This window comes from Megascapheus bottae, chromosome 35 (genome assembly GCF_031878675.1).
Source record: "Megascapheus bottae isolate mThoBot1 chromosome 35, mThoBot2.hap1, whole genome shotgun sequence".
In the NCBI taxonomy this organism is placed as follows: Eukaryota; Metazoa; Chordata; class Mammalia; order Rodentia; family Geomyidae; genus Megascapheus; species Megascapheus bottae.
Genome location: NC_143543.1, coordinates 838,226 through 858,906, shown reverse-complemented (window position 1 = coordinate 858,906; position 20,681 = coordinate 838,226). Strand labels below are relative to the sequence as shown.

Here is a 20,681-nt window from a genome sequence, read left to right as displayed (position 1 = left end):
GGGCCCCATCCCCACCCCTGCCCAGGAAGCAGGCCGCGGGCCATGGTCATCCAGAGGCCTTTTATTCAATAACTAAAATACTCATGTGGGGAGCGTGGCGCAGTGCTGGGCCGGGCCGCCCTCATCCCCCTCGGTCACCACCACCGCCGCCAGGAAGGAAGCAGCGTTCAGCTGGAGGGGAGGCCAGGACGTCCACCGCCGTGACCGAGAGGGACAACTAACTAACCAGGGCGCGGGGCGGGGCAGGGCTGGCCCACACACTCAAGGGCCAGGCTGCAGCCCAGCCCGGGCTCACAGGGCCCCATGGCCGCCGGGGCACCATAGCCGAGCCAATCAATCTGCTGTCCCCGCTGGCCACTGCCGTGCCCGGTCCACGCGCTGAGCTGCTTAGGGAGGCGCAGGCGGCCATCGTCGGGATGCCCTGTGGCACGCGCACTCACGCGCACTCACACACAGGCACGCGGGCAGGCAGCAGGCACCGAGCTCAGGCTTTCACCTCGGGAGTGGGAGAGTAGATGGAGTCTGAATTCTCCGACGCCATTTCTTCTAGGGATCAAAGCACAAAGACACGTCAGTCCACGGGGAGGGGCGGAGGGGCAGACACACAGTCACAACCCATGGCCACTGGCTGGAGCCTGCCAAGGGGGGGGGGGGGGGGAGAGAGAGAGAGAGAGAGAGAGAGAGAGAGAGAGAGAGAGAGAGAGAGAGAGAGGAAGAGTGTGTGTGTGTGTGCGCGTGCGTGCATGTCGGCCAGGCGCTGGTGTGGCTCCCGCCTGTCCTCCCAGCTCCTCAGGAGGCTGAAATCTGAGGATCACAGGTTCAAAGCCAGCATGGGCAGGAAAGTCCATGAGATTCTGATCTCCAGTGAACCACCAGAAAACTAGACATGGAGCTGTGGCTCAGGTGGCAGAGCGCCAGCTTTGAGCAAAAGAGCTCAGGGAGAGCGCCCAAGTGGTAAGTTCAAGACCCAGGACTGACCCCACCGCCACAGTGAAGATGGAAACTTCTATAAGCTATTTCTCCTCGTGCCCCTTCTGCGTGAGCCATGATGGCTTTCTGTTTAAGCATGCCAATCCCGCCCCCCACCACGCGTGCACGCGTGGCCTGGGCCCTGGCTCCAGGCAGGGCTCTGTCCAGACAGGCCGCGCCCAGGCCTGCGAGAGCCTCTGCCCAGCGCCACGCTGGCATCACTCACCCAGCTCCTCTTCCGCTCCCTCCGGGAAGCTCAGCTTGGGCTTTGCCAGCTCTCCGCTGTCCTCTTCTGCAGAGAGAGGCGAGGTGAGGGGCTGGCCAAAGGACCCCCGCGCCCCCTTCCCTCCCCGGAGAGCAGGGGAACGGCGAGAGCGGGCACGGGGCACGCACCGGGCAGCACACACTTCCACAGGCCGTACGTCTTCCCCACCACCGTCTGCCACAGCCGCAGCGTGCCGTCCTCCGAGCCGCTGGCGTACAGCTCGCCGTCGGGGCTGAACCGCACGCAGTGGATGGGGCCGAAGTGGCCTTTGTAGGACTCTGGAATGCGGGTGGGGCCGGGGTGAGGGTCAGGGATGGCTCCAGTGGCCCACACCCCGGCTCGGCCACCGAGCCCGTCACCGGGCACCAAGGGCTCGCGCCCGTCGTGACCCCAGCTGCTCAGGAGGCCGAGATCTGAGGATCACGGTTCAAAGCCAGCCTGGGCAGGAAAATCCCCGAAACTCTTAGCACCCAGGAAAATCTACATGAGATCGGGGAAAGAGTCCAGGCCCTGAGTTCAAGCCCCAGGACCAGCAATAAATAAAATACATAATAAAATTTTAAAGGAGCAAAACCAACAATGAAGTCCGCATCACACAATGCAAAACGTGCTCAACCCCTCCACACACGGCCCGGCCGTTCCTCCCAGGACGAAAACGAGGTTCGCAGCCCTGCTGGGCATGGAAGAGGGGAGGCCAACCTGAAAATCCACAGCCACAGACCTGCACGCCTCCAGCCACCACCCCGGCCGGCAGAGGGCGCTCGGTCACAGGTCTGTGCTGTGGGGTGGGAAGGTGGGGGACCCCCATCCCCTCCAGGGGGAAGAGGTGCACTCACCCAGCTCCTCCCCACTGCTGTAGTCGTACTTATACAGCTTGAAGTCCTCCCCGCCGGCCACGAGGAACTCCTTGTCAGGGTGCAGGGAGGCCGAGTTGATGGTGGCGGGGGCCTCGAAGGACTTGATGGGATCCAAGCTGAGACACAGCGAAAAGGAACAGGTCGGCCACGTCCACCAGTGACCGCGCGAGGCCAGGGCCTGCAGTTCCCGGGTTCTGAGTCCTTAGGACGCAGAGGGGAGCCCACCACGGACCTGCCAGGCTCGGGAGGCCTTTTGGGGGGACAGGGCCACCCGCACCCCGTGGGCCCTGGAAACCGGTCCTGGCTAATCCCACCAGCCTGGACAGGGTCACTGCCTACACACGTGGCCCCAGGGCTGGGAGGACACGTGCCTGCCACCACGCTTGGCGAGGACATTTCACACTCTCCTCCATGCAGCGCGTCACGTGACAGCGCCCCCTCATGTTAAAAAACACGTGAGGACCGAGGACACGGCGCAACTTTTTTAGGACGCTGGAATTGTCTTCACCACGAGTGTCCAGACCCACGGAACAAGGAAACCCTAGTGGGATCGCCATGTCTGTGCTGCTCCAAGGATGGTGGTTGGTGTCGCGGAGCGCCAACGCCGACCCCACCCCGGCGAGCCTCCGCGCGTCCCTCCCTCCGTGAAGGCGGCCGCAGCCACGTACCTCACGGCGCTGTGGAAGGCGATGGAGCGGCCGTAGGTGAGCACGAGGATCTCGCCCTCGGGGATGTACGCCATGCTGTTGACCGACATGCTGAAGCTCAGGGACTTCACCTCCGTCATGGACGCGTGATCCCACAGGCTGCGGGAGACAGCGAGGACCCGTCCCTGCCTGTGAGCGCAGCGACGGGACAACCGACCCACGGCCCCTTGCACGTACATTCTGGGTCCTGCACAGTGTCACCTGTGCACAGCGAGCCCAGCCACAGCGTGGGGAGGGCGGGGGCACGCACCGGACAGTCTTGTCGTCGGCAGAGAGGATCTGCTTGTCATCGCTGCACCACAGGGCCTTCTTGATCCCCGACGTGTGTCCGCCAATCTCCTTGGGCTCTGCACACACCGCAGGGAAACACACCATGGCATGGCCTGCCCTGAGCGCCAGCGAGTTTCAGGAAGAAAACAAACCCACGCCAGCGCAGGCTGGGACGCCCCACACTCGCGCACAACTCAGGCTCGCCGCTTCCTGGACCAGCCCGTGCTCTGGGAAGGAAACCCACCCACAGGACGAGGTGCCCACGGCTGCGGCAAGGCCCCGCCCAGAACTCAGACTCGTGGTGCCCACAAGCAGACCCGCTGGTCATCGCAAGCCCCACGCAACACGGTGAGACGTGACATGGCTTACAGGCAGCACAAGAGACCCCCGTCCACACTGCTGCCACGAGCAACACGTGGAAACAAAGAGGGAAGTGGGGATGGAGGAAGGGAGCGTGTGAAATCCACACCTCCTCACTAAGCCAAACGCGGGAGAGGAAAGAGCCGTGGTCGGCGTCCACCCAGGCACGCATGCCTTTCACGGTCATCGGGCCACTGACCAAGGTCAGGGTCACGTGCCGTCTGTGCGTGGCAGTACAGGGATGTGAACTCGAGCCCGAGTGCCAGCCTGGCACAGTCACTTGGCTGGCATGTAGCCACACCTGTAGCCTGGCTCTTTTGCCGGCTGGAGATGGAGTCTCTTGACTTTTCTGCCCAGGCTGGCTTTGAACCGTGATCCTCTGGGCCTCAGCCTCCTGAAGAGCTCAATGTGTAGGTATGAATGAGCCTATCAGCACAGGTGCCCAGTGACTGAAATTTTATACATGGCTGGATCATGAATGCCAGTTTCAAAGATGCCAGTTTCAAAAGCATTGCGTCTGCATATCTTGGCAATTTTCACACACACACACTGCACTAGGAAATGGCTAAAGCATGACATAAGAGCTGCACTGGTACTAAAAAAGATGTCCCCCCAAATTCATAAACTCCCCACCACCATTTGCAAAGCCAGAAACTTACTGTAACACAAAAGGCAATGACAAATTCAAATGCAAGGCAGGTGGGGGCCGGCGCAAGGCCTGAGGGTGTAAGCGCAGCCTAGGAGACAGGACTCCAGCCGTGCTTCGTGGTGCCACTTCCCGTCCACTCTCTCAAAGGCACCCGGGAGCATAACCCCCCAGAGCGACGCCATCACTGCTCACCTGCCTCCGGCTTGTTCAAGTCGTAGATGCGCAGAAGTTTGTCCTGGCCCCCGGTGAGCAGGTAATTACTGTCCTGAAGGCAGAAGGGGCGTGTTAAGGAATGAGCTGCTCCGATATCGCCTTGCAACGCCACACGTGGGAGTGCCACGAGACAGCCACACACATTACAGAGAGGGACCGCCCCTCCCCACGCCAGCACTGCACTGGCGACCTTAGGATGTCTCGAGCACTGTCCTTGAGTTTTCTCGAGGCTGGAGCTCTGCCACTTGAGCACAGCACCACTTTCAGCCTTTCCTAGATAGGTGGTACCAAAGAATCAAAGGCAGGTCTTCGTGCATGCTAGGCCAGCACTCTACCACGAGGCCACAGTCCTGGCCAACCATCTCATTGTCACTGTTGTTTTTTTTTTTTTTGCTGGGAACGGAGCCCGGGCCAGGTCAGCAGGCCATGAGAGCTACAGCCCCGCCCGATCCCCTCAGTACCTGCGTGAAATCCACTGTTTTCACGATGTGTTTGTGTGCCAGCGTCATCAGCTCGTCACCGGAGACCGCGTCCCACACTTTGCTGAAGATGGGAAAGGAGGAATGATTAAAGGGACAGTCAACCACGTTCTTCTATCAGAACCACCAAGGAAGCTGGAAATTCAATCTCTGTATAAATGCATTACCAATCTTCTGTCTCGGGATCCTTTTTCAACTTTAGAAAATACTTGTCCAAAGAAAAAGACAAATCTCCACACAACTTATCATTCTCATTTATGCAAAAGGAAGAAACGCTTTCAAAAGTTCCCAGGGCTTTGTGCATGCCACGTCGGCACTCTACCACTAGGCCACGCTCCCGGCCCCTGCAGGTTAAGTCTTCCATCAAGACAGCATCCAGCCAGGCCTGCAGCAACTCCTCAACACACGAGAGGCCGAATCTCAACGGGTTCTGGCGTTCCAGGCCAGCCTCGGCCACACAACTAGATCCTGTCTCAAACAAAAAATTTAAAAAAGGACTTCCAGAGACTTTTACTTTTCTGTATTTGACATATATTTTTCGGGAAAAAAGTAGATTACAAAATGGTAAGAACAAAAGCAAAGGTTACCTTTGTTTAACCAATAAACAATAGAAACAGTGACTCCAGACGCAGTGCTGGGGCTCAAGGGAAAAAATTCCATGTATGTTCCTGGTTGAGAGCTTTAGCTGCTGAGAGAATATGCATTCCAGGGGATGTTTAATACATGAAATTTAAAAATAAGGATACAAGCTGGTGCCAGTGGCTCACGCCTGTCATCCTAGCTACTCAGAGGCTGAAATCTGAGGATCACAGTTAAAAGCCAGCCCAGAAAAAGTCCGTGAGACTCTTCCCACCACGGAACCACCAAAAAGCTGGAAGTAGAGGTATGGCTCAAGTATTAGAGCACTAGCCTTGAGGACAAAAGCTCAGGGAAAGAGCCCGGGCTTTAAGTTCAAGCCCCAGAACTGGCACCAAAAATAAATAATAAATAACCCATAAGAACAAAGAAGTGCAGTGGCTATAGAAAGAGAACGGGGATGGGAAACCGCTAACTACTAGTTATTCCAGAAAATCCAAGCAAGCTAGCAGTCTTAAAAGGCAAAGGCAAGTGGAAATGCAGTGGGCAGGACTTCTGCAGCAGCATTCATGAAACTTGCCCCACGGGCTCGCCCCCTCTCACCTCCCCACTAATCCCTGCAGCAGGCCACCACACCCACCTGTCAGGCCCACCCACCCTTATCCTAGGGTCTGGACTGTATTCCTTCTTCAGCTACGAACGTTTCCCTTGCCCCCTCGCACCCCACCCGGGGCCTCGTGACTCCACATCTATCTACCCTGGCTCTCCCCCAACCGTGCGTTTCCATCCTTCCACACAACTAGCTTGCACTGGTAGCTGGACTCACTCACTGCCTTTGTTCTTGTTTGCATCCAAGCTCACAGGGAGGAGCTGTGGGGCATGCAGTTGGGGAGGGTGAGGAGGGGAGAGGCTGGGATGGGGACAGGTGGGATAGACCAGGATGCAGAGGGAGGTGGTGAAGACTAAGGAACTGGAGGACTCTGGGCAAGGGCTTGGCAGTGCCACTTCTCATACAGTAAATCATCCTTCATAAACACCGGAAATCCCGAAGCCATGGCTTAGAGCACGCGCGTGGGCTGGTGAGACCCAGGGCAGCAGTACGCTGCACTCCCCTGTGCGGTGGAAGCTCCCTGTTCTGGACTGGAGAACTCCCTCCGTCCCCAGAGGAGCTTCCTGGCACACCCCAACTACCTGTGGGGAGGGGAGGGGGAGCGTGGGCATGGCCCGTTTACCTGCACCCGCGCCCCGGGCAGCACCTGCCTAAGCGTGTATGAGACCTGAGGTCCCATCCTCAAAACATCAGGCAGCTTTTCCTGAAAATCATTTATACCAGGAGAATCAGTGGGAATCACTGGGAGAGGCTGCTCTCTGGCTCCAAGCCACGTCACGGCACGAAACGGGAGACTTGTGCACACACAAAACACAACATCCAGAAGACAAGTCAGCCCAGAGCGTCAATCAAAAGCTCATCTCGCTCGCTCATTCCAATGTCTGCAACGCCTACCTTTCTAACTATGTTTAGAGCAGCATTTTAGGGCTGGGATGTAGGGCAGTGGCAAAGCGCTTGCCTGCCAAGTGCAACGCCCTAGGTTCAGTCCCCAGAACCAAAAAGCAAACGAACAAATCAAACATGAGCCCGCTGCCATCAGATTACAACCCAACTACCGTAAGTTTCCCAGGTGTTTTTCGATTATTTTCTGGTAAGATCTCATACTTCTGACCTCCCTGTCTCCGCCTCCTAAGAGTTAGCGGTGCTGAGATCACAGGCATGCCACAATTTTAAATATTCCCCACCAACTCTGAAGGCTAGAGTTGTATGGGTTGTGTGTTCATGTCTGATTTTCTAAATTCATCATAAAATCAATGAAAAGCATCTCCATTAATGATGTTCTTTTTGCACTTTCTGAAAAACAGACTCTAAACTTATAGCAACTCCTCCAAAAACTAAATCAACATCATAATCACTATGATTATTTAGGAGACTCTTCCCAAATAACTTATTTGGGAAATATAAGACAGCAAACCAGAAATACAAAACATGGTCTTAAAAAGGGGGGGTAGGGGAAGATGAATAGTTAAATTTGGAACACATTGTTTTTTTTACATGTCTAGGATCAGCTGGTAAGAACTGAAAGTTGAAAGGCAACAGGAAAAAGTCAGGGGCATCACCAGGTGGCAGAGAGACGGGTGTGCTTCTGAAGGTTGTGGCCAGGACTCAGGGGAAAGTCACACACATCTCCGAGAATCCCGAGGACGGATGAAGACAAAGCAGAGCAGGGGAGCAGAGTGGGAGATCCTCACATTGTCCCCTGCTCTGGATATCTGTGGTCAGAACACAGGCCACCCCACGCACACTTACGCTGTGAAATCTGCAGCTGCTGTGGCAGCTTTCGTGGCATCTTTATTCAGAGTTGCACCCCACACAGCACCCTTGTGGCCCAGAAACGTTCCAATCCAGTCCCCCGTGTCTCCCTGGCGAAGCATGGGTTTACCATCTGGAAAAGAGGTTCAACAAGATCATCGCTTAACAAGTCTAGGTTACCTGACTAGACTGCAGTAGCACTTGGTGTGGGGGGAGGGGGTGGGAGGGGAGTGGTGCTGCTGCTTTAATCATTCCCACAAGAACAAGCCAAAAATAATTGGACCAAAAATAAATGGACCAGAAACAAATGAACCAGCCTTCGTCTCTCCACAGCATTTGGGACTAGGTCAAAAGGTTCTCTGTAAGAGCCTTTAGTTTTTGACATCATATTTTTTCCCCTCTTTCCCCAAGACGGATACTAGTGCCAAAAAGGACCTTGGGGGGGGTGGGATAAGAACATTTTATCTTTGTTAAGGACCTACGGGGCTTCCCCAGCATCCTCTGGACTACTTCCCCGGCCTGGGCGGATGGACCTGTGTTAGAAACACCCGGCCAGAGCTTCCCCGACAAAAACAGAGGAGTGGGGACCTTGGACACCACTCCACGCCTGTTGTATATATACCCAGCTACTCAGGGAGGCCGAGAGATCTGAGGATCACGGTTCGGAGCCCAGCTGGGGCACAAAGAAAAGTCTGTGTGAGACTCGGATCTCACCAGTGAACCAGCAAAAAGAGAGAGCGTGCGTGAGAGAGACAAGACAGTAGGAACAGAGATAGACAGACAGAGACAGACAATCAGAGATAGACAGAGAGACAGTCAGTCAGAGACAGACAGACAGAGTCAGAGATAGCCAGAGACAGAGATAGAGACAGAGATAAGACAGTCAGAGACAGACAGATAGACAGAGACAGACAGATAGACACAGAGCCAGACCGAAAGAGAGGGACCAGAAGCGGAGCTGTGGCTCAGGGGCAGAGTCCCAACCTGCAGGGGAAAAACCCAACCCGGGAAGCCGGCCGGGGACAGAACTCAGACCTTGGGGTGAGCCCAGGGCCCATCCATCTTCGCCTTCCCTCCAGCCGAACCGGGCCCGGCCCTCCTCGTTCACCTTTCCAGCCGTCCGTCCGCCCGTCCGTCCATCCGTCCGTCCGTCCGTCCGTCCCCAGCCCGCTCGCTCTCCCCTCGGGTCCCCTCCCCTCCCGGGATCCCGGCCAGGCCCTTTCCAGTCCGGGCCCTGAGCCCCCCACCCCCCACGACCCTGCGTCGCCGGGGTCCCCGGGGCGGCGGGGGTGGTGAGGGGCGGGGCGGGGGTGTCCGCCGCCTCGCCGGGTCCGGGTCCCCCCCCCCCCGGCCCGCCCGCCCGCCGCCCCCCCCCCGGCCCGGGCCCGGCCCGCTCACCCTTGCAGGCGCTGATGAGGAAGTACCCGTAGGGCGTCACGCCGCTGAAGGCCAGGTCCACCACGGGCCGCGTGTGGCCGGAGCAGGTGAGCGGCGTCTGCCTCATGGCCATGGCGGCGGGGCGGCGGGCGAGCCGAGGGCCGGAGGCCGCGGCCTGGGCCCCGCGGCTGCGCGCGCTCGCTCGGACGCCGGCGAGGGCGGCCGCCCCGGGAAGCGGACGGGGCTGCGGCGGGCGCGGCCCGGAGGTCGGCGGCGGCGGCGGCGGCGGCCCCGGGGTCCCCGGGAAGCGAGGAGGCCGCGCGCGCGCGCGCTGAGGGAACCGCGGAGCGGGGCCTGGGCCGCCGAGCCGCTGGGTCCACGCACCGGCGAGCGGCCGGAAGTGACGCGCGGACGGACGCGCGAGCGTGAGCCGGAAGTGACGCGGGGCTGGGGGAGGCGGGTGGAAAGACGGCGGGCGGGCCGGCCGGCCGCCGGAGGATCACGGGAAGCGCGGGAGGGCGGCGGAGTGCGCAGGCGCCGGCGGGCGTGGCCGGGCGCGCGGTGTTGACGTCACGGCGGGCGCGCCGGGCCGTTCTTCCGTCAACGAAGCGCGGCGTGCTCGGTCCCCGCGCGGGGCGGCGGCGGCGGCAGCGGCGGCGGCCGGGGACCCGGGTTCGACGCCAGCGCGGCCGGCGAAGCCTTCGGCCCCCACCCCACCCCGCCCCGTCCCCCGGAGGAGCGGCCCGCGTGCAGGTGGAGCGATGCCTCCTCGCAGGCGGAGCCGCTGCCGGGCGGGCGCCAGTGCGCATGCGTGGAAGCCCAGGTCTCCCGGGTTCGAAGCCAGCCTGGGCGGGAAAGGCAGAAAGCAACGGAAAGAGCGGCCGACGCGGAGGTGTGGTTCAGGGGGTAGAGCGCCACCTTCAACAAGTAATCACGACCTACATTATGTGTCAATATATATTATATATATTTATAGAGATATTAGAGGAAGACACTGTACTCCATATTCTATAATATATTATAGAATATTACTAATAACCTTATTATAATATACAATATATACTGCATTACATATGCTTATAGAGATATTAGAGGAAGACACTGTACTCCATATTCTATAATATGTTATAGAATATTACTAATAACCTTATTATAATATACAATATATACTGCATTACATATGCTTATAGAGATATTAGAGGAAGACACTGTACTCCATATTCTATAATATGTTATAGAATATTACTAATAACCTTATTATAATATACAATATATACTGCATTACATATGCTTATAGAGATATTAGAGGAAGACACTGTACTCCATATTCTATATTATAGAATATTACTAATAACCTTATAATATACAATATATACTGCATTACATATGCTTATAGAGATATTAGACGAAGACACTGTACTCCATGTTCTATAATATGTTATAGAATATTATTAATAACATTGTTATATATAGTATATAATATTATAGACTGTATTACATATATTTATATAGATATTAGAGGAAGAAACTATAATATATATTCTGTGATATAGAATATTACTAATAACATTATTATATACTGTATTATATATATTTAGATAGACCTTAGAGGAAGAAACTAATATTCTATAATATGTTATAGAATATTACTAATAACATTATTATACATATTATATACTGTGTTATAAATAAACAGTTTAGAGAAAGAAAACTATAATATGTTATATAATATATTAATAACATATATTATATAACATTATATGTACTATGTTCTAGATATTTATATAGATATTAGAGGAAGAAAACTATACTATGTAATATATTATATAATAATATAATGTATAATATATTATTTATATTTATATAACTATTAGAGGAAGAAAACTATAATATATATTATACAATATTAATAAATATTAGAGGAGGAAAACTATAATATTATGTAATATATAATATTAATAATAACATATATAATATATACTATATTATCTATATATAGATATTAGGGGAAGAAAAAAAATATAATATAATATCTAATATTATATAATATATACTGTCTTATATAGATACTAGAGGAAGAACACTATAATATGTTATATATAATATATTAATAATAACATTATTATAATATGTATACTATATATATATATTTTTTTTTTTTTTTGCCAGTCCTGGGCTTGAGCTCAGGGCCTGAGCACTGTCCTTGGATTTTCTCAAGGCTAGAGCTCTACCACTTGAGCCTCAGCACCACTTCCGGCTTTTTGCTATGTATGTGGTACCGAGGAATCAAACCCGGGTCTTCGTGCATGCCAGGCAAGCACTTTAACCACTAGGCCAAACTCCCGGCCAATATGTATACTATATTTTATATATTTATATAGATATTAGAGGAAGAAAACTCAGGGACATGGCCAGCCCTTGAGTTCAAGCCTATGGCTGGCACAAAAATAAAAATGAGCTCCCAAGGTGGAATCACAAGGCCTGGCATGCACACTCCAGCACCACCAGAATAAAGAACAACGAAGAAGAAGACAGACAGGGGTGTGCAGGGCTGGGGGCTGTCTAATTAGGCCATCTGCCTAAGGAACAGTAAAACAATATAACCTGCTTGAATATATCTATATTTATATCTGTATACACACACACACACGCACGAATAGGTCATGTGCCTGTATCAAGATGTATTCATTCCTGAATGAAGGGAAGTGTCTGGTTATTTCACAGGTGAGAAGCCATCACATTTGTTAAACCAATTTTTTCAGGCCACCTCACAGGCGGTAAGAAATGTATTTCCCTCTCGGCCACTAGATGGCAACCAGTTCGCACGTATTATTAAATGATCATTCCATGGAGTTTTCGTAGTGCAGGGGCCTTCCTGACAATATTTTTGACTGTTCCAGCAACAAAATATACTTTTGTATAAGAAAGGTCTTTGGATACTCATTGATAAATTGTGCCTGTGATTATCTAGAGTTTAGACCATCCATCGTGTGTGTGTGTGTGTGTGTGTGTGTGTGCCAGTCCTAGGATTTGAACTCCAGACCTGAGCACTGTCCCTGAGAGAGTGTGCTGAAAGCTGGCGCTCTACCTCTTGAGCCACAGCTCCACTTCCGGTTTTTTGGTGGTTTACTGGACTTTCTTGTCCCGGGCTGGGTTTTTGAACCACGATCCTGAGATCTCAGCCTCCTGAGGAGCTGGGATGACAGGCGGAAGCACTGCACCCGGAGTGGGTTCCCTATTTTCTTTCCAATGCATATTCACACTGAATTCTAGGAATGAAGTCAGAGCTGTGTGACAGCACAGCCCTTGTGGCAGAAACTGGCATGGGAGGCCCCGCCCAGCAGCCATTTTCCATGGGGCCTCAGCAATGAATCATCTGCTTTGTGTGTTTTAATCCTCTTAGAGCCCAGCCTCCGTCCCTTCTGCTTGTTGAGCCCCTTCTGTGACAAACACAGGAATGGAGGCCGGCATGGAGAAATAAATAAGACACGGAGTGGCACAGGAGCCTCAGAGATGCAGGGTTTCCGTCTCAGGAAAACTCTCTGTGCTCCCGGACAGCATTTAAATTTTGAAGGAAGAAGAAGGCAATCCTCAATATGCACAGCGTTCTCTTTTCCATGATAATTATTCTCCTCTTCCAGCCAACTTAAAAAGTGACACCCTGTGTGACATCGGTTGCTGTTTGACGTGAATATAATAGGAATTGTGTACCTCCAAATGGAACGATAGATCTTTGTCAGAACATTTAATGAATTCTCTTTATGAATTCTCAGTTGTGGGGCTTGCACTCAGGGCCTGGGCGCCGTCCCTGAGCTAAGCGCTCTACCACTTGAACCACAGCTCCACGTCTGGTTTTCTGGTGGTTCACTGGAGATCAGAGTCTCCTGGACTTTCCTGCCCAGGCTGGCTTTGAACCTCCATCCTCAGATCTCAGCCTCCTGAGGAGCTGGGAGGACAGGCGGGAGCTGCCAGCATTCTGGTATTTTCACAGTTTTTTTTAAAACTTAGATTTTTTTTTTGTCACGGAAGTAAATTAAAGGTCACAGTTCGTATTCTAGGACCTAGCTAGCTGCTCATTTAGGAGTCGAGGTGTCTCAGCCCATCAGGGGAAGATGGCTTCCTCTAACCGTGCTAGGGAGATTTTATTTTTTGTTTGGTTTTTTGGCTCACTTTACTTTGTTTTTCAAAAGCTGGGGGCAGGGATGACATACTGGCAGGAAGACTGAACCCCAGGTGCTGCCGTGTGTGTGTGTGTGTGTGTGTGTGTGTGTGTGTGTGTGTGTGTGTGTGTGTGTGTGTGTGTGTTGTGCACATACGTACATAATACAGTACATCTGTTCCTGCGAGGTGGAAAACTGAAGTCGTTTTCTACTAGTGTTACATAGCTATGGAGAGAGGGAGAGGGAGACACCATGCTGTGGGAATTGGAGTTGAAGAGGAGCCATATGGGCTATCTTTTGGATTATCTGGATAATCTCGAATTAACCTACAGAGAATGACTTGGAGGGAGCTTTAATTACTGACACGGACTGTTATTTTTTTATTTCCCAGACTCCATTTCTCCATCCCTCAGCTGATCTAGGTGGGGAAGGAGTGGAGGGGGGAGGGGAATGCTGCCACATTAAAAAAAAAAATGAGGGGGACATATTTTCACAGTCAAAAGAAAAAGTCTCGAATGATGAATCATCTTTCCAGATTTCTGAGACCATTTCAGGAGACTCCTAAGAGGATGTAAATCTGTATTATGTGAGCCTCAGCCTTGCACGTGTGTCTAAAATCCCCCCACCACACACACACACACACACACACACACACACACACGCACACACACACCATTGTATCAGTCAATAGAACAGCGTTCCTTCCTGAATGTCTGCACTGTGTGTTTTGAGACTACATAGGAAATTGGTCTCAATCAATTAAACGGATCGTTTCTTGATGGATTTTCTCGCTTAGTTGGTTGATTATTTCCGTGCGGGTCGTGGGGCTTGGAATCAGGAACCTGAGCCCTGAGTTGTTTAGCAAACGGCTCTTGTTGCTCTTTCACTTGAGCCACAGCTCCACTTCTGGCTTTTTGCTGGTTAATGACAGATAAGAGTCTCATGGCTGGCTGCGAACCTTGATCCTCCTATCTCAGGCTCCTGAGTAGCTGGGTTGACAAACTTGAGCCACCAGCTCCCAACTCCAGGATATATCCATAATATATATATATATATTTATTTATTTATTTAATCATTCCAGGCCTGGTTACAACAGACGTCTGCTCCTTTATCATAGCAGTTTTCTGGGAATGCTTCCCACAAACTCATACATATTTTTTTTTCCCCCAAGCAGGAGTTTTGTTAAAGACAGCTAGGCACAGGGCATAGCAACCAGTCAACATTATAGACACGATGTATGTGTGCCCGTGTATTTTCGTTTCTTCTTTTCATTTGTGTGTACACGCAATCTTCACGTCTCTATCTAGCTCCCGGTCCTAAATTTTTATTCACTTGGTGCATACAGTCAGTATATTAATTTTTCCGAGTCTGGCATTTTCCCATGGATTCAGTGTTCTCTCTCTCTCGATCACACAACTAATCTCATTGTGCTTTAAACTTCAGCTCTGCTCTGGGCTCGGGGCCCATGACTTGTCTGGCCAAGAAACTGCCACTTCTTAAGACATCCAGATGTTTCTGCCAACCGCTGTTAGGTCTCCAGAGTCAGAAGGCTTAGGAAGAAGGCAGATCAAATCCAAGATAGGATTTCTAAATCGTACAGCCTCAGGACACAAAGGAAAAAACACACACTTTTTCTGGCTCGAACACAAAGAAACAAAGTCCTTTGAGCAGGGTCCTCTCTCTCCCTCCCTCCCTCCCCCCTCCTCTCCCCCCCATCTTCACTCCTTCAGTGGAGTATTGACATAAACTCCTGTAGTTCACATTTTCATTCCGTTCCTAACCAATTTTTTTCATCTTTAATTACGTTATTTCTGTTCTTAAAAATCCTCAGTGGTTCTGCATTTCCCCTCCCAAAATAAACATGGAAAGAGCTGGGTACCGGCCTGTCATCCTAACCCACTCAGGCAGCCGAGATCAGAGGCTCGTGGTTCTAAGCCCAGCGGGAACATCTATGAGACTCATCTCCAGTAAGCTGCTAAAACAGAAAAGCTGGAAGTGGAGCTGTGGCTCAAGTGGTAAAGCACCAGCCTTGCGCGTAAAAGCTTAGGGACAGAGCTAGGCTTTGAGTTCAAGCCCAGGACCGGCGCGCGCACACACAGTTATTTAAGAAATGCCACAACCCAACTGCATTTGGGGATTTCAGTTTTACTTCCTAACATGTCTTTTTTTTTCACTTTTTTTCATTGTAATTAATACAATGGTTACATTATATTTGCCAGATAGAAGGTGCATTAATTCACATACATTGGTACCCTTTCTCATGTCTTGGTTGGTTTGGTTTTTTTTGGTCAGTCCCAGGGCTTGAACTCAGGGCCTGGGCGCTGTCCCTGAGCTTTCACTCCAGGCTGGCGCTCTACCCTTTGAACCACAGCTCCACGTCTGGTTTTCTGGTAGTTTCACTGGAGATCAGAGTCTCCTGGACTTTCCTGCTCAGGCTGGCTTTGAACCTGTGGTCCTCAGATCTCAGCTCCTGAGTCACGGAGGACAGGCGAGAGCCGCCAGAGCCTGGTTAAAATCTTTTTTCTACTCATGGGTTGTAGCGGCCCCGAGCTGCAGCCGGAACCCGCTGAAGCTGAGAGCTTCCCTGCCTTTGTGACTTTCCTCATCCATCTGTTTTTACTTTCTCAGTGAACCCTGACTCTGTGGCTTCCAAAAACATCCATGAGAGCCGGACTCAAACGTTCCCCGGGGGCCTTTCCCCTTGACGGCCCGATGAAGTGACATTTGCTGGTAAGTAAATTACGCCATCTGTTTTTTTACAGGGATTTGTGTCTCGGGTGAGCACGTCTTATCAAATGTGCATTGAACTCGGCGTAGGGAGGGGATACACATATTATTTGATTCCCACAAATATTGAACACAGCCAAGTAGCACGGAGTTTGCATAAGCAAAACACTTCTCACCGGGAGCACTGAGGAATGAGCAAGGCCAAATCGGCAAGAAAGACCTCATTGTCAGAAGTCCTATCACCCAGCAGCCAGGCCCCGTGATAAAAAGTGGCACAGCAAATGTAACTGCAGTACTCGAGTGAGAACCCACCCACAACGTTGAACACACCTGACTCCAGGATTCCGCCCGGAGACAGAGGACAGCGCAGGAAAATGTTCTGTTGAGCATCAGACCCAGGGTCGGGCACCGCTGGCTCCCGCCTGTCCTCCCGGCTCCTCAGGAGGCTGAGATCTGAGGATCACGGGTTCAAAGCCAGCCCGGGCAGGAAAGTCCAGGAGACTCTGATCTCCAATGAACCACCAAAAAAACCAGACGTGGAGCTGTGGTTCAAGGGGTAGAGCGCCAGCCTAGAGGGAAAGAAGTTCAAGGGCAGTGCCCAGGCCCTGAGTTCAAGACCCAGGGCTAGCATGAACCAAAGAGAGGATGGAAGGAAGGAAGGAAGGAAGGATTGATTGTCTATAGTCTTGTACTTTATATGTTTCCACACTGAGAGCTGTCATCATTCTCGTCCAATCCTTTGTTTATCCTTTCCAAATTCCGGAACAGCCACACTGTACCTGAATTCAAGAGCTCTCGAGCGTATGTATATATATATTTTTTTTCTTTTTTCTAGAGTGTAAATGCCCCTGTGTATAGTCTAGGCTCCCTGTGTTTATCTCATTCAACTGGACCTGCTCAGGGACTCAAGGGGATTTGGTGCTCAGTCCTACCAAGAAATGAATTTTTTATTTTGCTTTTTTTTTTTTTTTAATCAGTCCTGGGTCTTGAACTCAGAGCCTGGACGCTGTTCCTGAGCTCTTCCACTCAAGGCGGTCCTCTACCACTTGAACCACAGCTCCACGTCTGGTTTTCTGGTGGTTCATTGGAGATCAGAGTTTCCTGGACTTTCCTGCCCAGGCTGGCTTTGAACCTTCATCCTCAGATCTCAGCCTCCTGAGGGGCTGGGAGGACAGGCGTGAACTATCCAGGCCTGGTGAATTTTTGACTTTGAATTTTGTCCCTTGGGTATTGTGATTCAGCCAAAAGACACTTTTTTTTTCCTCTATCTTCTCTGTATGGTATTATGAACTAGTTCTTAATGGGTTGAATTCTACAGGTTGCCAGTCAGAAATCTGAAGATACTAGCAGAACCAGCCAGAAATAATCCAAACGTATTTCTTAACCTTTCTAAAATATTGATTACCTTTCAGCTGAGAGAAATTTCTTCAGGCCCAACTACAGATTTGAATACCAAATGGAGCCAATGCTTAAAAGGAAAATAAATCAACCCAGCAGATAAGCTGGGTACTTATCTTAACAGAATACAGCATAGCTTCAGTATTGGAAAGCAAATGTTCCCACATCTTAAAAAATAAACTAGAATAAAATCTGAATTGCGATAAGCTCACAATCAACATATTTAAGCTTATCTTCTAAAGGATAAGCTATTTCCCTAGATGTTGTAAAAGAATTATTATCCTCATTTTTATTTTTTTTTTCCTGCCTCTCACCAGCACAAACTTTTTTGGCAGATAAAGACCCTTTGTTCATGTTAAAATGTGTTTCTATTTACAAAAAGACTTTCCTGTACAATGTACTGTTTTGTTTTGTTGGGACTTGAACTCAGGGCCTTGGGCACTCACTGTGCCTGAGCTCAGTTTTGTTCAAGGCTGGCGCTCTGTCACTTGAACCACAGCTCCACGTCTGGTTTTCTGGTGGTTCACTGGAGATCAGAGTCTCGTGGACTTTCCTGGCCCCAGGCTGGCTTTGAACCTGTGATCCTCAGATCTCAGCCTCCTGAGGAGCTGGGAAGACAGGCGGGAGCCACGAGTACCTGGCCACAGGTTTCCCGTTCAGGAAAAGGACAGGAGGCAGGGTATGGGGTTGGCAGAGACCAGCAGAGAACCTGCTCTGTCTAATCATCATGAGTCTGGAGTGGCTTTCACTTAGTTCTGAGAGGCTAGGGAGCGAGGTCACAACCCATAGAGGAGTAAAGCCACAGGGCCAGGTATCCCTAGGGAATCAAGTTTATTTTATTTAGTTTTGACAGGAAACCTTCCCGTGAATTGTATTCCTCCCCCCCCAATAATTTACAAAATCCCCAAAGGGTGCATCGATTTGTGTGTACATGCAAATAAGTGTCGGAGGCAAAAATAAAACAGGGGAGAATCATTTCTCTTCCAACGAAAGGATAAAACGCAAAGCTTCTCCCATAAATCCATAGACCAAAAAGCACATTCAATCTACCTTTGTGTTTTGGGTTCTGCACGAGACCTCTGGCGTGGGGGGCGAGGGGGGAAGGAATGGTTTCTATATAGCTATATTCCATGTAATAGCCTATCTGTAGAATCGTGTTTCTCTACACATCACGGGAGGAAGGGGTTTTTTTTTTGTTCTCTTTTTAAGTGGCTAATTTATAAACGGCATCATTCATCACGAGGGTGTCACCATTTCAGGCACTTATGTCCTTATCATTTTCAGTGTTTTCCCAGGTGTATTTGCTACCAGCAGCTGGGTGGAGTGAGTTGGATGACAATGAAAATTCTTTCTCTAAGCCAGGCGACAATCCCAGCTACTCAAGGGGACTGAGGTGTGAGAATCGAGGCTCACAGCCAGCCTGGACAGGAAAATGCATGAGACTCTTCCCACTACTGAACCAGCAAAAGGCCTGAATTGGAGGAAAAGCAAGCTCAGAGACCGGCACTAAAACAACAGGAAGGAAAAGGAAAAAAGAACGTGCCTGCCCTTCTCCGTGAAGATAGTCCATGGGTGTGCAAGAGAAATCTCACACTTCCCAGTAGGATGCATCCAAGTCTCTGAAAAGCCATGGCGGGTGCCAGTTCTCCTTTTTGCTATCTCCGAGGTAAATACCATCCTTTTGTCTGCATCCTTCCCTCCTGCCGCACAGCTTGAAACCCTGCGTGATTCCCACACGCACTGTGTCACGTCCTCGCTGACCTTCTTTCCAAACTCCACACCCACTGAGCCCTTCTTCAAACCCCCCCACCTCCACGCCCTTTTCAAACCTCAAGTCCAAGTGTACCTGGGGTCTGGAGCAGAATGGCCCTGTTTTCCCACATAGAACCTTTAAGTCGTTGTACAGGGGAGATGCCGCTCCACAAAGCATCTCCATGGAAGTCGTGGCCCCTGTGGCATTCTGCCTCAGCCCTCCCCACCCACCCCTGCCCTCACTTCTCTTCATTTTGTAGAATAGGCACTGTATTTGTTGTTGTTGTTGATGATGTTGTTTGTGGAGCTGGAACTCAGCGCCTGGGCGCTGTCCACTCGAGGCTGGCGCTCTACCCCTTGAATCACAGTTCCACGTCTGGTTTTCTGGTGGTTTACTGGAGATCAGAGTCTCACCTCTGCCGGGCCTGGATTGCCTTTGTGCAAATCAACACACCACCCGCAAGGCAGGCGTTGTTTAGATTGATTACACACTCATCCTCGTCCTTGTCTCAAAGAAAGAGAAGGAGAGGGGAGGAGGAGGCGGAGGAGGAAGAAGCATGACAGGCAGACTCACTCTAAAACAACAGTGTCGGGCCCTGGCAGCTCCCGCCTGGCACCCCAGCTCCTCAGGAGGCTGAGATCTGAGGATCACAGTTCAAAGCCAGGCCGGGCAGGAAAGTCCAGGAGACTCTGATCTCCAGTGAACCACCAGAAAACCAGACGTGGAGCTGTGGTTCAAGTGGTAGAGCGCCAGCCTTGAGTAGAAAACAAAAACAAAAAAACTACTCAGGGACTGTACTGTACCCAGGTCCTGAGTTCAAGCACCAGGACTCGCATTAATATATATATATATTTATACATATATAAATATATATAATGAATGATAGTTAAAAGTGGCTACAGCCCCAAACTTCTCCCACCTATGAATTCTTTATATATATATATATATAGCTATATATTATAGTTACATACAAATATATACATATTAAAAGTGATTATAGCGCCCAAACTTCCTTTACCTATGAATTCTTTATATATATAATAGTTATATATAAATAAATATATTAAAAATGGTTACAGCCCCCAAACTTCCCCCATGAATTCTTTCTATATAAATATATGAAGTTCTATATTATAGTTATATATATAAAACTATATATATAAAGTAGTTACATTCCTCAAACCTCTCCCACCTATGAATTCTATATGTATATATATAAATGTATAATTTATAAATATAGATATACTTATTTATAAATATATATTCAGAGTCACGCCCCATTAGCATCGGATTTGTTTTTTTATTTCCTTCCCTAGTGCCTCTGTGGGAAGCCGCTCCACATTCTGCGACCTGAAACAGAGGGAGCATTGTGTGTTTCAGTTAAAACACATTTACGAGCCGTCCCCAGGCAGGGAGAAAGGGGAAATGAAAAATGAAAAACGAAGGTTCTCCCTGTCTACAGAGCTGAGACGCCAGATGGAAAACAAATACGTGGAAAAGCGTGGCAACACACGGAGACAAACGCAAAAAGAACTGGGTGGTGAAACTTCACCCTCACC

At 50.5% G+C, this 20,681-nt stretch overlaps 1 protein-coding gene and 1 long non-coding RNA gene across 9 annotated transcripts; one reads left to right on the top strand and one right to left on the bottom strand.

Moving 5' to 3' along the window:
• Positions 1–46: 46 nt before the first annotated feature.
• On the bottom strand, positions 47–9,436 carry Strap (serine/threonine kinase receptor associated protein). Of its 2 annotated transcripts, none has more exons than XM_090324432.1 (10): positions 9,106–9,436; positions 7,705–7,840; positions 4,752–4,833; positions 4,270–4,342; positions 3,049–3,145; positions 2,760–2,897; positions 2,071–2,207; positions 1,363–1,512; positions 1,196–1,261; positions 47–543 (listed from the first exon to the last, which is right to left on the bottom strand). In XM_090324432.1, the coding sequence occupies exons 1-10, from the start codon at positions 9,215–9,217 to the stop codon at positions 485–487; spliced, it is 1,050 nt and encodes a 349-aa protein (XP_090180558.1). In that variant the 5' UTR covers positions 9,218–9,436; the 3' UTR covers positions 47–484. The 2 variants fall into 2 exon arrangements, with proteins under 2 accessions (XP_090180558.1, XP_090180557.1); XM_090324431.1 differs by having other exon boundaries at positions 47–546; positions 9,106–9,433.
• A 232-nt stretch (positions 9,437–9,668) lies between these two features.
• LOC150042464 (uncharacterized) lies at positions 9,669–20,681 on the top strand. 7 transcript variants are annotated; one of them, XR_016533604.1, is made up of 4 exons: positions 9,669–9,976; positions 15,076–15,974; positions 18,654–19,035; positions 20,439–20,681. It is a non-coding gene; the product is annotated as an uncharacterized LOC150042464 (long non-coding RNA). The 7 variants fall into 7 exon arrangements; XR_016533608.1 differs by having other exon boundaries at positions 9,681–9,976; positions 15,873–15,974; XR_016533606.1 differs by having other exon boundaries at positions 9,681–10,011; positions 15,873–15,974.

Excerpts from the sequence above, each read along its gene's own strand:
- Strap (XM_090324431.1), bottom strand. The coding sequence starts at position 9,217 with ATGGCCATGAGGCAGACGCCGCTCACCTGCTCCGGCCACACGCGGCCC. Across the intron at positions 4,343-4,751 it reads AAACAGTGGATTTCACGCAG|GACAGTAATTACCTGCTCAC; the intron begins GTACTGAGGGGA and ends TTCTGCCTTCAG. Across the intron at positions 3,146-4,269 it reads CTTGAACAAGCCGGAGGCAG|AGCCCAAGGAGATTGGCGGA; the intron begins GTGAGCAGTGAT and ends CGGTGTGTGCAG.